We start from the raw sequence: 15538 nt of genomic DNA on the forward strand, positions 1-15538 counted from the left end.
TTTGTTCTCCAATCAGTGGTGATTACCAGTGCAGATGTGAGGATCAGTATCGTTTTCCATGTGACCAGTGTGTAACATATGGATCATGTGACAACATCACTGGTGACACATGTGGATGCATCAGTGGCATTCCTGCTAATGGACAGTACTGCCAGGCTGAGGATCAATACAGTCAGTAGATTAAATATAATCTTCAAATCCCATTATTTGTTTTTACTGTGTTGACCTGCTAAAAAGAAAAACTCACTTGTTTTAATTTTGCTGCTTCATGAGCTTCATTTATAATGTGCTTATGAATTATTTTCTTTACAGACCTTACATCATGTCCTGCTACAACACGCACTCCAGGTAAGATCGAAATGCAGCATGGCCACAAGCTAAAACAAAAACACATCATAGACAGGAAAGGTGTGGGATTGTCAATAAGTGTTCATTTAAATTTACTGAGGAATACATTTAAAAATTTCATCTCAAATTTTAGGTCTGTCTAAAATGTCTTTGTCTTTGCATAAATCACATTTCCAAAACAAACTGGTTTCAGCAATGTTGCTGAGAATTGATGAATGCCAGTATCAGAGTGACTGCCGGTAGAAACCAGAAATGAAAAACATAATACTGGGTGTGAGGAAGGTTTTTATCAGAAAATCTTGGATACATTTCCTCATTGTTTAAGCTGGTCGGTATGTACCAGCACCAGCACTTTTCTTTTCTACTTCTCAGTGTCCTGGGACGCTGTTTGCATTGTTCAGTGTGTGGGCATTCTGGGAATGTTTCCAGTGTTGTAACAGGTGTTACATTAGATCAGTTGGACTTTCCCGCTACAGTAATCTAAGGAAATTCAATAGAGCAAGCAAAATACAGGGATAAACTAATAAAATAAATACAAAGGAATAGACTGATATGGGAAGACTGCAATAATAATTGCACGACATGGCAAGACCTGAAGTGAAATAAAAACACAGATCATGATATATATTTAGGTAAAAAAATATATACATATTTTATTTTTCAGATGAAAGACAAGATATTGTTGCCAAAGTGCCACGGGTTTGTTGAAACCAGGCCAAAAACAGAATAAATATTTTACTGACCGTAACAGCAACAAACTTGGTGAACTAGGATCTGAAAGGGACTTTCAGGGAGCCGTTTATTTATTCAATGTTATTTTTCATGTCCAGGTTAATGCCATTTGGCTTCAAGTTAGAGGATCCATGACACATTGAACATGACTCATGTGAATTTGATGTAGAAATGGCTTCGTTCTTTATAATTTCTGACCAATAAAAGTACTTCTCTATAACAGATCTACGTATAAATATCACGTTTCTGTTTCTGTCCCTTATGACACTAAGGGGAGAATTGGCACTTGATTTTGTTTTGTTCACTTAAAGCATTACAAAAATGCATGAATGCCGATGTGTCAGAGAGTTCATAAACTTGAGGATAAACAGGTTTGTCATGAGGTCATGTGATGCTTCCCAGCTAATGGCCTGCAGAGATTTTTGGGAAAGTTTGTTTGCGTCCTTTCATTAGAACTGAATGACTTTTGTAATTGTGTTACTTTTTTTAGATTCTAGATACTTTTTGCTAAATCAGACCAAACTTGTAATGCAACAAGTTTGTTCTTTTGAGGTCTGTTAACAAACATAAAAAGAACCAAACATAAATCCTGTTTCCACTGCCTTCCAGAGCTGCTGGTTCAAACTGAATATGTGATTGATCTGGAGCTGAATCTAACCGACATCGCAACAGTGGACTTCCTCAGATGCCTCCTGAGCAATGGCAGCAATTTTCTAACCCTGAGTCCAACAGTGAATGTCACACAGCTTGACCTCTCCACAGGTAACAGAGGAGCATCATGGGAAACCCTGGAAAGTCCCCCATTGGAATCTTGATTTATTAAATGTTTGTTTCCTGCAGTCTGCTCTCCAATCAGTGGTGATTACCAGTGCAGATGTGAGGATCAGTATCGTTTTCCATGTGACCAGTGTGTAACATATGGATCATGTGACAACATCACTGGTGACACATGTGGATGCATCAGTGGCATTCCTGCTGATGGACAGTACTGCCAGGCTGAGGATCAATACAGTCAGTAGATTAAATATGTTCACATTTCTTTTTGTCACTTCTTATAACATTCTTTATATCATCTTATATACATATATTTTTTTTACAGACTTTACATCATGTCCTGCTACTACACTTGCCCCATGTAAGATATTTATTTAACATCTTACAAACATGTAACAGGAAACGTAAATCAGGAACGTTTCTTGTTTGGTGTTTATTTATTTATTTTTCTCTGCAGCTCCTCCGCCTGTCTATGAATATGTGATATCTATCGAGCTGAAGGCTGCAGATGATGAAGTTGTAGCAGAGCTGAGAAACATCAGCTATCCAGTCAGCATCAACAGCAACATACAGATCTCTGATGTTAACATCTCTACAGGTAATAATCTCTAATTCTTACTGGATTTATTATCTGTTGTGCATGTATGCATTTATTATACAAGCAAATACCAATCATTTTTTCATAGCAATAAGTCAAATTACAATTCTTTAAATAATGGTGCCATTGTAACAGATATTGCAATTTTTTGACTATAAGTCACACATTTTTTTTCATAGTTTGGTTTTCCCTGAGATGTCCTTTCATCAACATGGACAAGGTTTTCGTCATGTTTGATCATTTCGTTAAAAAAAAACAGAAAACAAGTTTAACTAATTTTTAGACATTGTTGCATTGTTTCATACTTGAAAATGTATATTTAATATTGTTTCCCAAAGGAGAAAATACTTCAATAGAGAATTTTTTTAACTCAAAGTTTTAAACATTTGTCTTTACATAACAAATGTGTTTTGTCTGCAGTCTGCTCTCCAATCAGTGGTGATTACCAGTGCAGATGTGAGGATCAATATCGTTTTCCATGTGACCAGTGTGTAACATATGGATCATGTGACAACATCACTGGTGACACATGTGGATGCATCAGAGGCATTCCTGCTGGTGGACAGTACTGCCAGGCTGAGGATCAATACAGTGAGTTTATCTGGAGAGTTTGTTGGGTTGACATTTTAGGGTAAATCTTTCTGTATCATGTAATGTCCATGAATCAAGAAACAACTGGTCAGACTTGCATGAAACAAAGTACAAAGAGATAATTTTTACACATTTAACACCAATGAGGAAAATCTAATCTTTAAATATTTGAAGAAATAAAGTTCTTGGATCCTGACTGTTGTCAGCATTTTTCCTGGAAGCTTGGTCTGTGTCTGATGGTTTAAACTCTCATAGACTGGTTTGCTGTCTAGTTCCATCAAACTTATTGAAAATTTAGCTTCTTTAATGCATTTGAATTCTTCCTAAATACCATTCTTTATCATCATTTCATTATTTCATAGCAAATGAGTACTTTTAGTTGTTTAGGTAACAGGAACTTAATGCCAAATCAAACTAAATTTCTGCATCAGTATCTCTGATATTGACGGTTAGATAAGTTTATACATCTATTAACAACACCACCTGCTATTAAAGTGTTGCAATATTATTGGATAATACAAATACTTGTAGGATTAAAGGACAGGCTTCAACTAATTAAACAGCTAGCCTTAAAGCCAGATGGAAAACTAGCAGGTTGTTCTAACTATAGTGACCAACTAACCAGAAGAAGCAATTTAAGCTAATAGCATTGTTTATTTCTGATTGTACATTAATTTAGCACAGTTATGTGAATATATTTGACTTATTTAATGGCATACAAATAACATATGCCAAAAACACATAACTGCAATTTTTGCAGTCATTATGTATGGCAGCCATATTGGATTTAGAAAATGAGTTAAATCGGCTACCTGTGACTTTTTAGATGGAATTCTGACATTGAATGCTTTTCAATAAATATTTATAACTTGGAACGGTGAAACTCAGGTTATTGATGGGAGGCCTTGTTCTACTGGAGCTAACTGAGAGTGAGAGCAAAACCATTTTCCTCAGGAATGTCAGAGAATGGATTTGTGTCAAGCACTTACTCCTTTTCTGTCTTCATCTTTACAGACTTTACTGCATGTCCAATCACAACAACTCCACAACCAACAAGTAAGACTGAAAGCCTGGTTCATGTTGATCAGTCACTCAACAGTACATAGTTGAAAGGGTTACATTGGTAATCATCCTTTTTGTTCTTCATTTCATCTTTCATTTGTGCCTCTACAGGTCCACCAGTCTTCCATCAGTACCTGCTTTCCATTGAGCTGAACTCCACAGATGTTACAGTTGTAGAAAAGCTGAGGAACATCAACAACACCATCAGCATGAACAGGAACTTACGAATCTCTGATGTTAACATTACTACAGGTAGAGCTAAACAGTTTTCAGTGGATTCTGAGGGTTTAACAGAGACATTTGAACCAATTTCAATAAAACAAATTGCTGCATCTTGTGAAACTGATGAAATATTTCCTTTGTTTTGTCTGCAGTCTGCTCTCCAATCAGTGGTGATTACCAGTGCAGATGTGAGGATCAATATCGTTTTCCATGTGGCCAGTGTGTAACATATGGATCATGTGACAACATCAGTGGTGACACATGTGGATGCATCAGAGGCATTCCTGCTGATGGACAGTACTGCCAGGCTGAGGATCAATACAGTGAGTTTATCTGGAGAGTTTGTTGGGTTGACATTTTAGGGTAAATCTTTCTGTATCATGTAATGTCCATGAATCAAGAAACAACTGGTCAGAATTGTACAAAAAAACATTCTGAGATCATTTTTAATACATTTCCCAAATGTGGAGAGGAATGCCTGTTGTTCTCTTTCAACCTTGTGTGTTTATGGTTGTTTTCTCTGTCATAGACTGGCTTCCTGTCCAGTATTGTCTCTTACTTATTAATGGACAGAGGAACAAATGGTGCCTTTTCCTACTTGTAGCAAATAATTTTTTATTAAAAATCACTTATATAATTGAAATCTTTCTCAATACCATCCTTTATCATCATTTCATTGTTTCTCTGAATAATTATTCTTATACTTTGATTTACACGTCTTTAATGTCCAATGAAAATATGTTTCTGCATCAGTACCTCTTATATTTCACTGTTAGATAAGCACATACAGTACAGACCAAAGGTTTGGACACACCTTCTAATTCAATGGGTTTTCTTTATTGCCATGACTATGTATAAGGCAAGAAATCCCACTTATTAACCTGACAGGACAGGTTGACCTATGAAGTGAAAACCATTTCAGGTGACGACCTGTTGAAGCTCATCAAGAAAATGCAGAGTGTGTGCAAAGCAGTAATCACAGCAAAAGGTTGCTACTTTGAAGAAACTAGAATATAAGGGGTATTTTCAGTTGTTTTTACACTTTTTTGTTTAGTGCGTATTTCCACATGTGTTATTCGTAGTTTTGATGCCTTCAGTGTGAATCTACAATGTCAATAGTCATGAAAATAAAGGAAACTCATTGAATTAAAAAGGTGTGTCCAAACTTTTGGTCTGTACTGTACATTTAAAAATAGCGCCACCTGCTTTTAAAGTATTGCAATGAAATTGGATAAAACAAATACCTGCAGGATAAAAGCATAGGCTTCAACTAATTTATCACTTAGCTTAAAAGCCAGATGGAAAAACCAGCAGGGTTTGCTAACTGTGTTAAAAAAGGCTAACAAGATGGAGCAATTTGAGCTAATTGCATTGTTTTATTTCTCAGTTTTGATTTTTTAACATTGTTCAGCTACAGTATATTTATGTTGTTGACTGATGTAAAGGCATACAAACAATAACTGGTGCCAAAAGCAGGTGGTAATGTGTGGCAGCCATATTGAATGTTGAAAATTGGCTTGCTACCTGTTGGTTTTTAAGTTTCACTTCAATAGATATTTACAACTTGGAAAGTTGAAACTCAGGTTATTGATGGGAGGCCTTGTTCTACTGAAGCTAACTGAGAGTGAGAGCAAAACCATTTTCCTCAGGAATGTCAGAGAATGGATTTGTGTCAAGCACTTACTCCTTTTCTGTCTTCATCTTTACAGACTTTACTGCATGTCCAATCATCACAACAACTCCACAACCAACAAGTAAGACTGAAAGCATGGTTCATGTTGATCAGTCACTCAACAGTACATAGTTGAAAGGGTTACATTGGTAATCATCTTTTTGTTCTTCATTTCTTCTTTCATTTGTGCCTCTACAGGTCCACCAGTCTTCCATCAGTACCTGCTTTCCATTGAGCTGAACTCCACAGATGTTACAGTTGTAGAAAAGCTGAGGAACATCAACAACACCATCAGCATGAACAGGAACTTACGAATCTCTGATGTTAACATTACTACAGGTAGAGCTAAACAGTTTTCAGTGGATTCTGAGGTTTTAACAGAGACATTTGAACCAATTTCAATAAAACAAATTGCTGCATCTTGTGAAACTGATGAAATATTTCCTTTGTTTTGTCTGCAGTCTGCTCTCCAATCAGTGGTGATTACCAGTGCAGATGTGAGGATCAGTATCGTTTTCCATGTGACCAGTGTGTAACATATGGATCATGTGACAACATCACTGGTGACACATGTGGATGCATCAGAGGCATTCCTGCTGGTGGACAGTACTGCCAGGCTGAGGATCAATACAGTGAGTTTATCTGGAGAGTTTGTTGGGTTGACATTTTAGGGTAAATCTTTCTGTATCATGTAATGTCCATGAATCAAGAAACAACTGGTCAGAATTGTACAAAAAAACATTCTGAGATCAATTTTAATACATTTCCCAAATGTGGAGAGGAATGCCTGTTGTTCTCTTTCAACCTTGTGTGTTTATGGTTGTTTTCTCTGTCATAGACTGGCTTCCTGTCCAGTATTGTCTCTTACTTATTAATGGACAGAGGAACAAATGGTGCCTTTTCCTACCTGTAGCAAATAATTTTTTATTAAAAATCACTTATATAATTGAAATCTTTCTCAATACCATCCTTTATCATCATTTCATTGTTTCTCTGAATAATTATTCTTATACTTTGATTTACTCGACTTTAATGTCCAGTCAAAATACATTTCTGCATCAGTACCTCTTATATTTCACCATTCGATAAGCATACACATTTAAAAATAGCGCCACCTGCTTTTAAAGTATTGCAATAAAATTGGATAAAACAAATACCTGTAGGATAAAAGCATAGGCTTCAACTAATTTATCACTTAGCTTAAAAGCCAGATGGAAAACCAGCAGGGTTTGCTAACTGTGTCAAACAAGGCTAACAAGATGGAGCAATTTAAGCTAATTGCATTGTTTTTTCTCTCAGTTCTGATTTTTTAACATTGTTCAGATATGTTAATATTTTGACTGACTTAAAGGCATACAAACAATTACTGATGCCAATAGCAGGTGGTTATGTGTGGCAGCCATATTGGATATTGAAAATTGGTTTGCTACCTGTTGGTTTTTAAGTTTCAATTCTGACAATGAATGCTTTTCAGTAAATATTTATAACTTGGAACATTGAAACTCAGGTTATTGATGGGAGGCCTTGTTCTACTGAAGCTAACTGAGAGTGAGAGCAAAACCATTTTCCTCAGGAATGTCAGAGAATGGATTTGTGTCAAGCACTTACTCCTTTTCTGTCTTCATCTTTACAGACTTTACTGCATGTCCAATCATCACAACAACTCCACAACCAACAAGTAAGACTGAAAGCATGGTTCATGTTGCTCAGTCACTCAACAGTACATAGTTGAAAGGGTTACATTGGTAATCATCCTTTTTGTTCTTCATTTCTTCTTTCATTTGTGCCTCTACAGGTCCACCAGTCTTCCATCAGTACCTGCTTTCCATTGAGCTGAACTCCACAGATGTTACAGTTGTAGAAAAGCTGAGGAACATCAACAACACCATCAGCATGAACAGGAACTTACGAATCTCTGATGTTAACATTACTACAGGTAGAGCTAAACAGTTTTCAGTGGATTCTGAGGTTTTAACAGAGACATTTGAACCAATTTCAATAAAACAAATTGCTGCATCTTGTGAAACTGATGAAATATTTCCTTTGTTTTGTCTGCAGTCTGCTCTCCAATCAGTGGTGATTACCAGTGCAGATGTGAGGATCAATATCGTTTTCCATGTGACCAGTGTGTAACATATGGATCATGTGACAACATCAGTGGTGACACATGTGGATGCATCAGAGGCATTCCTGCTGGTGGACAGTACTGCCAGGCTGAGGATCAATACAGTGAGTTTATCTGGAGAGTTTGTTGGGTTGACATTTTAGGGTAAATCTTTCTGTATCATGTAATGTCCATGAATCAAGAAACAACTGGTCAGAATTGTACAAAAAAACATTCTGAGATCATTTTAATACATTTCCCAAATGTGGAGAGGAATGCCTGTTGTTCTCTTTCAACCTTGTGTGTTTATGGTTGTTTTCTCTGTCATAGACTGGCTTCCTGTCCAGTATTGTCTCTTACTTATTAATGGACAGAGGAACAAATGGTGCCTTTTCCTACCTGTAGCAAATAATTTTTTATTAAAAATCACTTATATAATTGAAATCTTTCTCAATACCATCCTTTATCATCATTTCATTGTTTCTCTGAATAATTATTCTTATACTTTGATTTACACGTCTTTAATGTCCAATGAAAATATGTTTCTGCATCAGTACCTCTTATATTTCACTGTTAGATAAGCACATACAGTACAGACCAAAGGTTTGGACACACCTTCTAATTCAATGGGTTTTCTTTATTGCCATGACTATGTATAAGGCAAGAAATCCCACTTATTAACCTGACAGGACAGGTTGACCTATGAAGTGAAAACCATTTCAGGTGACGACCTCTTGAAGCTCATCAAGAAAATGCAGAGTGTGTGCAAAGCAGTAATCACAGCAAAAGGTTGCTACTTTGAAGAAACTAGAATATAAGGGGTATTTTCAGTTGTTTTTACACTTTTTTGTTTAGTGCATATTTCCACATGTGTTATTCGTAGTTTTGATGCCTTCAGTGTGAATCTACAATGTCAATAGTCATGAAAATAAAGGAAAGTCATTGAATTAAAAAGGTGTGTCCAAACTTTTGGTCTGTACTGTACATTTAAAAATAGCGCCACCTGCTTTTAAAGTATTGCAATGAAATTGGATAAAACAAATACCTGCAGGATAAAAGCATAGGCTTCAACTAATTTATCACTTAGCTTAAAAGCCAGATGGAAAAAACCAGCAGGGTTTGCTAACTGTGTTAAAAAAGGCTAACAAGATGGAGCAATTTGAGCTAATTGCATTGTTTTATTTCTCAGTTTTGATTTTTTAACATTGTTCAGCTACAGTATGTTTATGTTGTTGACTGATGTAAAGGCATACAAACAATAACTGGTGCCAAAAGCAGGTGGTAATGTGTGGCAGCCATATTGAATGTTGAAAATTGGCTTGCTACCTGTTGGTTTTTAAGTTTCACTTCAATAGATATTTACAACTTGGAAAGTTGAAACTCAGGTTATTGATGGGAGGCCTTGTTCTACTGAAGCTAACTGAGAGTGAGAGCAAAACCATTTTCCTCAGGAATGTCAGAGAATGGATTTGTGTCAAGCACTTACTCCTTTTCTCCTTTTCCAGACTTTACTGCATGTCCAATCATCACAACAAATCCACAACCAACAAGTAAGACTGAAAGCATGGTTCATGTTGCTCAGTCACTCAACAGTACATAGTTGAAAGGGTTACATTGGTAATCATCCTTTTTGTTCTTCATTTCTTCTTTCATTTGTGCCTCTACAGGTCCACCAGTCTTCCATCAGTACCTGCTTTCCATTGAGCTGAACTCCACAGATGTTACAGTTGTAGAAAAGCTGAGGAACATCAACAACACCATCAGCATGAACAGTAACTTACGAATCTCTGATGTTAACATTACTACAGGTAGAGCTAAACAGTTTTCAGTGGATTCTGAGGTTTTAACAGAGACATTTGAACCAATTTCAATAAAACAAATTGCTGCATCTAGTGAAACTGATGAAATATTTCCTTTGTGTTGTCTGCAGTCTGCTCTCCAATCAGTGGTGATTACCAGTGCAGATGTGAGGATCAATATCGTTTTCCATGTGACCAGTGTGTAACATATGGATCATGTGACAACATCACTGGTGACACATGTGGATGCATCAGAGGCATTCCTGCTGGTGGACAGTACTGCCAGGCTGAGGATCAATACAGTGAGTTTATCTGGAGAGTTTGTTGGGTTGACATTTTAGGGTAAATCTTTCTGTATCATGTAATGTCCATGAATCAAGAAACAACAGGTCAGACTTGCATGAAACAAAGTACAAAGAGATCATTTTTATACATTTAACATCATTGAGAAAAATCTAATCTTTAAATATTTGAAGAAATAAAGTTCTTGGATCCTGACTGTTGTCTGCATTTTTTCTTGAAGCTTGGTCTGTGTCTGATGGTTTAAACTCTCATAGACTGGTTTGCTGTCTAGTACCATCAAACTTATTGAAAATTTAGCTTCTTTAATGCATTTGAATTCTTCCTAAATACCATTCTTTATCATCTTTTCATTTTTTCATAGCAAATGAGCACTTTTAGTTCTTTAGGTAACAGGAACTTAATGCCAAATCAAACTAAATTTCTGCATCAGTATCTGATATTTACGGTTAGATACGTTTATACATCTATTAACAACACCACCTGCTATTAAAGTGTTGCAATATTATTGGATAATACAAATACTTGTAGGATTAAAGGACAGGCTTCAACTAATTAAACAGCTAGCCTTAAAGCCAGATGGAAAACTAGCAGGTTGTTCTAACTATAGTGACCAACTAACCAGAAGAAGCAATTTAAGCTAATAGAATTGTTTATTTCTGATTGTACATTAATTTAGCACAGTTATGTGAATATATTTGACTTATTTAATGGCATACAAATAACATATGCCAAAAACACATAACTGCAATTTTTGCAGTCATTATGTATGGCAGCCATATTGGATTTAGAAAATGAGTTAAATCGGCTACCTGTGACTTTTTAGATGGAATTCTGACATTGAATGCTTTTCAATAAATATTTATAACATGGAACGTTGAAACTCAGGTTATTGATGGGAGGCCTTGTTCTACTGGAGCTAACTGAGAGTGAGAGCAAAACCATTTTCCTCAGGAATGTCAGAGAATGGATTTGTGTCAAGCACTTACTCCTTTTCTGTCTTCATCTTTACAGACTTTACTGCATGTCCAATCACAACAAATCCACAACCAACAAGTAAGACTGAAAGCAAGGTTCATGTTGATCAGTCACTCAACAGTACATAGTTGAAAGGGTTACATTGGTAATCATCTTTTTGTTCTTCATTTCTTCTTTCATTTGTGCCTCTACAGGTCCACCAGTCTTCCATCAGTACCTGCTTTCCATTGAGCTGAACTCCACAGATGTTACAGTTGTAGAAAAGCTGAGGAACATCAACAACACCATCAGCATGAACAGGAACTTACGAATCTCTGATGTTAACATTACTACAGGTAGGGCTAAACAGGATTCAGTGGATTCTGAGGTTTTAACAGAGACTTTTGAACCAATTTCAATAAAACAAATTGCTGCATCTTGTGAAACTGATGAAATATTTCCTTTGTTTTGTCTGCAGTCTGCTCTCCAATCAGTGGTGATTACCAGTGCAGATGTGAGGATCAATATCGTTTTCCATGTGACCAGTGTGTAACATATGGATCATGTGACAACATCAGTGGTGACACATGTGGATGCATCAGAGGCATTCCTGCTGGTGGACAGTACTGCCAGGCTGAGGATCAATACAGTGAGTTTATCTGGAGAGTTTGTTGGGTTGACATTTTAGGGTAAATCGTTCTGTATCATGTAATGTCCATGAATCAAGAAACAACTGGTCAGAATTGTACAAAAAAACATTCTGAGATCATTTTAATACATTTCCCAAATGTGGAGAGGAATGCCTGTTGTTCTCTTTCAACCTTGTGTGTTTATGGTTGTTTTCTCTGTCATAGACTGGCTTCCTGTCCAGTATTGTCTCTTACTTATTAATGGACAGAGGAACAAATGGTGCCTTTTCTTACCTGAAGCAAATGATTTTTTTAAAATTAAAAGTCACTTATATAATTGAAATCTTTCTCAATACCATCCTTTATCATCATTTCATTGTTTCTCTGAATAATTCTTCTTATACTTTGATTTACTTGACTTTAATGTCCAATCAAAATACATTTCTGCATCAGTACTTCTTATATTTCACCATTAGATAAGCATACACATTTAAAAATAGCGCCACCTGCTTTTCAAGTATTACAATGAAATTGGATAAAACAAATACCTGTAGGATAAAAGCATAGGCTTCAACTAATTTATCACTTAGCTTAAAAGCCAGATGGAAAACCAGCAGGGTTTGCTAACTGTGTTTAACAAGGCTAACAAGATGGAGCAATTTAAGCTAATTGCATTGTTTTTTCTCTCAGTTCTGATTTTTTAACATTTCACAGATATGTTAATATTTTTGACTGACTTAAAGGCATACAAACAATTACTGATGCCAAAAGCAGGTGGTTATATGTGGCAGCCATATTGGATATTGAAAATTGGTTTGCTACCTGTTGGTTTTTAAGTTTCAATTCTGACAATGAATGCTTTTCAGTAAATATTTATAACTTGGAAAGTTGAAACTCATGTTATTGATGGGAGGCCTTGTTCTACTGGAGCTAACTGAGAGTGAGAGCAAAACCATTTTCCTCAGGAATGTCAGAGAATGGATTTGTGTCAAGCACTTACTCCTTTTCTGTCTTCATCTTTACAGACTTTACTGCATGTCCAATCACCACAACAACTCCACAACCAACAAGTAAGACTGAAAGCATGGTTCATGTTGATCAGTCACTCAACAGTACATAGTTGAAAGGGTTACATTGATATTCATCCTTTTTGTTCTTTATTTCATCTTTCATTTGTGCCTTTACAGATCCACCAGTCAGCTTTAAGAAGACCTTTGTTAAAAACAAAAGAATTAAGATTAGAGCAGTTGTTTCTTTTAAATTAGAAACACTGTTTTATAATGATTGCTGTATTGTCCCTAGCTAGAACAAGATATCTTGAGTCACCTTCATGTCATTCATACATCCAGTCAAGCTATCTTGGTAAACTCTTCACATTATTAAATTAGCTGTGTGGTTAGTTCAAATACTTTTTCTCCATTAGGTTCAACATCCAGTGCCACAAACGGAACAACACATGTGACAAGTACATAAGGAATTATCCAAGTCACTTGCTCTGCATCTCCCAGTGAAATGTAGGCTGCAGATGTAGGAGATTTTGTTAGTTAAGATAAAGCAGCTAAAAAAGTAAACTATATCTCCATATGATGGGAGTGTGGACCTAAATATTTTCAACAGAATAGAGATCATTTTATGTGATTCAAAGGATAACACAGAATTTAAAAATCTGAGGCACATTATTCTACTTTTTTTTTAAAAAAAAAATCTCATTCTATGTCATTATCCTGCCATCATGTTGCAACTCTGACATTTCAGAGACAAATGGTCACAAGAACAACCCAATAAGACATTTCTGATTTAAATGTAGTCATTAAACAAAGATCATGGCGACAGTTGTGAATTCTCAGAAAATACACCAGAGAATTTAAGAGGAGAAAAAATCTTTGGAATTTAGAATTTATTTTCAATGTAACATAAAGGTATTGATGAATGACTGCTCATCTACTTTTAGCATTTCCTTGTATTTGTCTGTTTTATGCAATCAGTGGACTTCAGTTCAACAAATGATGCATCAAACTTGTCTAAGCTGTTAATTTTTCAGGTGCAACTGTGACCATCCAGACCACAAACCCTGCCCCCACAACTACCACCTCTGCCCCCACAACTACCACCGCTGCCCCCACAACTACCACCACTCCCCCCACAACTACCACTGCTGCCCCCACAACTACTACGGCTTCCCCCACAACTACCACCGCTGCCCCCACAACTACCACCGCTGCCCCCACAACTACTACGGCTGCCCCCACAACTACCACCGCTGCCCCCACGACTACCACCGCTGCCCCAACGACTACCACCGCTGCTCCCACGACTACTACCGCTGCCCCAATGACTACTACCACCGCTGCCCCCACGACTATGACCGCTGCCCCCACGACTACTACCGCTGCCCCAATGACGACTACCACTGCTGCCCCCACGACTACTACCGCTGCCCCAATGACGACTACCACCGCTGCCCCCACAACTACCACCGCTGCCCCCACAACTACTACCGCTGCCCCCACAACTACCACCGCTGCTCCCACGACTACTACCGCTGCCCCAATGACTACTACCACCGCTACCCCCACGACTACTACCGCTGCCCCCACGACTACTACCACTGCCCCAATGACGACTACCACCGCTGCCCCCACGACTACCACCGCTGCCCCCACGACTACCACCGCTGCCCCCACGACTACCACCGCTGCCCCCACGACTACCACCGCTCCCCCCACGACTACCACCGCTGCCCCCACAACTACCACCGCTGCCCCCACAACTACTACCGCTGCCCCCCACAACTACCACCGCTGCTCCCACGACTACTACCGCTGCCCCAATGACTACTACCACCGCTACCCCCACGACTACTACCGCTGCCCCCACGACTACTACCACTGCCCCAATGACGACTACCCACCGCTGCCCCCCACGACTACCACCGCTGCCCCCACGACTACAACCGCCCCCCCCCCGACTACCACCGCTCCCCCCACGACTACCACCGCTGCCCCCACGACTACAACCGCTGCCCCCACGACTACCACCGCTGCCCCAACGAACTACCACCGCTGTCCCCACGACTACCACCGCTCCCACCCGGACTACCACGCTGCCCCAACGACTACCACCGCTGCCCCAACGACTACCACCGCTGCCCCAACGACTACCACCGCTGTTCCCACGACTACCACCGCTGCCCCCATGACTACCCCCTACGACTACCACCGCTGCCCCCACGACTACCACCGCTGCCCCCAACGACTACCACCGCTGCCTCCATGGCTTACCACCCCTGCCCCCACGACTACCACCGTTGCCCCCACGACTACCACCGCTGCACCCTCGACTACCACCCATGCCCCCACGACTACCACCGCTGCCCCATGACTAATACCACCGCTGCCCCCACGACTAATACCACTGCTGCCCCCACAACTACCACCGCTGCCCCCACAACTACCTCCACTGCCCCCACAACTAATACCACCACTGCCCCCAAACTACCCCCGCTGCCCCCACAACTAATACCACTGCAGTCCCCACAACTAATACCACCGCTGCCCCCACAACTACCCTGACAACTAATACCACTGCTGTCCCCACAACTACCATGCCCCCCACAACTACAATTGCTCCCCCCACTACTACAATTGCTGCCCCCACAACTAATACCACTGCTGCCCCCACAACTAATACCACTGCTGTCCCCACAACTAATACTACCGCTGCCCCCACAACTACCACCGCTGCCCCCAC

At 39.0% G+C, this 15538-nt stretch overlaps 1 protein-coding gene across 1 annotated transcript; it reads left to right on the plus strand.

Annotated features, from left to right (window-relative positions):
* Nucleotides 1-3: 3 nt before the first annotated feature.
* On the plus strand, nucleotides 4-12858 carry LOC114141504 (uncharacterized; the record flags this gene model as incomplete). The annotated part of the gene is made up of 23 exons (XM_028012048.1): nucleotides 4-171; nucleotides 313-348; nucleotides 1690-1842; nucleotides 1921-2091; nucleotides 2180-2215; nucleotides 2312-2452; nucleotides 2873-3043; nucleotides 4058-4099; nucleotides 4217-4357; nucleotides 4480-4650; nucleotides 6037-6081; nucleotides 6198-6338; nucleotides 6461-6631; nucleotides 7633-7677; nucleotides 7795-7935; nucleotides 8058-8228; nucleotides 9609-9653; nucleotides 9771-9911; nucleotides 10034-10204; nucleotides 11217-11258; nucleotides 11375-11515; nucleotides 11638-11808; nucleotides 12814-12858. Coding segments are annotated over exons 9-23 (1684 nt in total), but the record flags the coding sequence as incomplete, so codon positions are not given.
* Nucleotides 12859-15538: the final 2680 nt, after the last annotated feature.

Source organism: Xiphophorus couchianus, unplaced genomic scaffold, assembly GCF_001444195.1.
Source record: "Xiphophorus couchianus unplaced genomic scaffold, X_couchianus-1.0 Scaffold1000129, whole genome shotgun sequence".
Classification (NCBI taxonomy): Eukaryota; Metazoa; Chordata; class Actinopteri; order Cyprinodontiformes; family Poeciliidae; genus Xiphophorus; species Xiphophorus couchianus.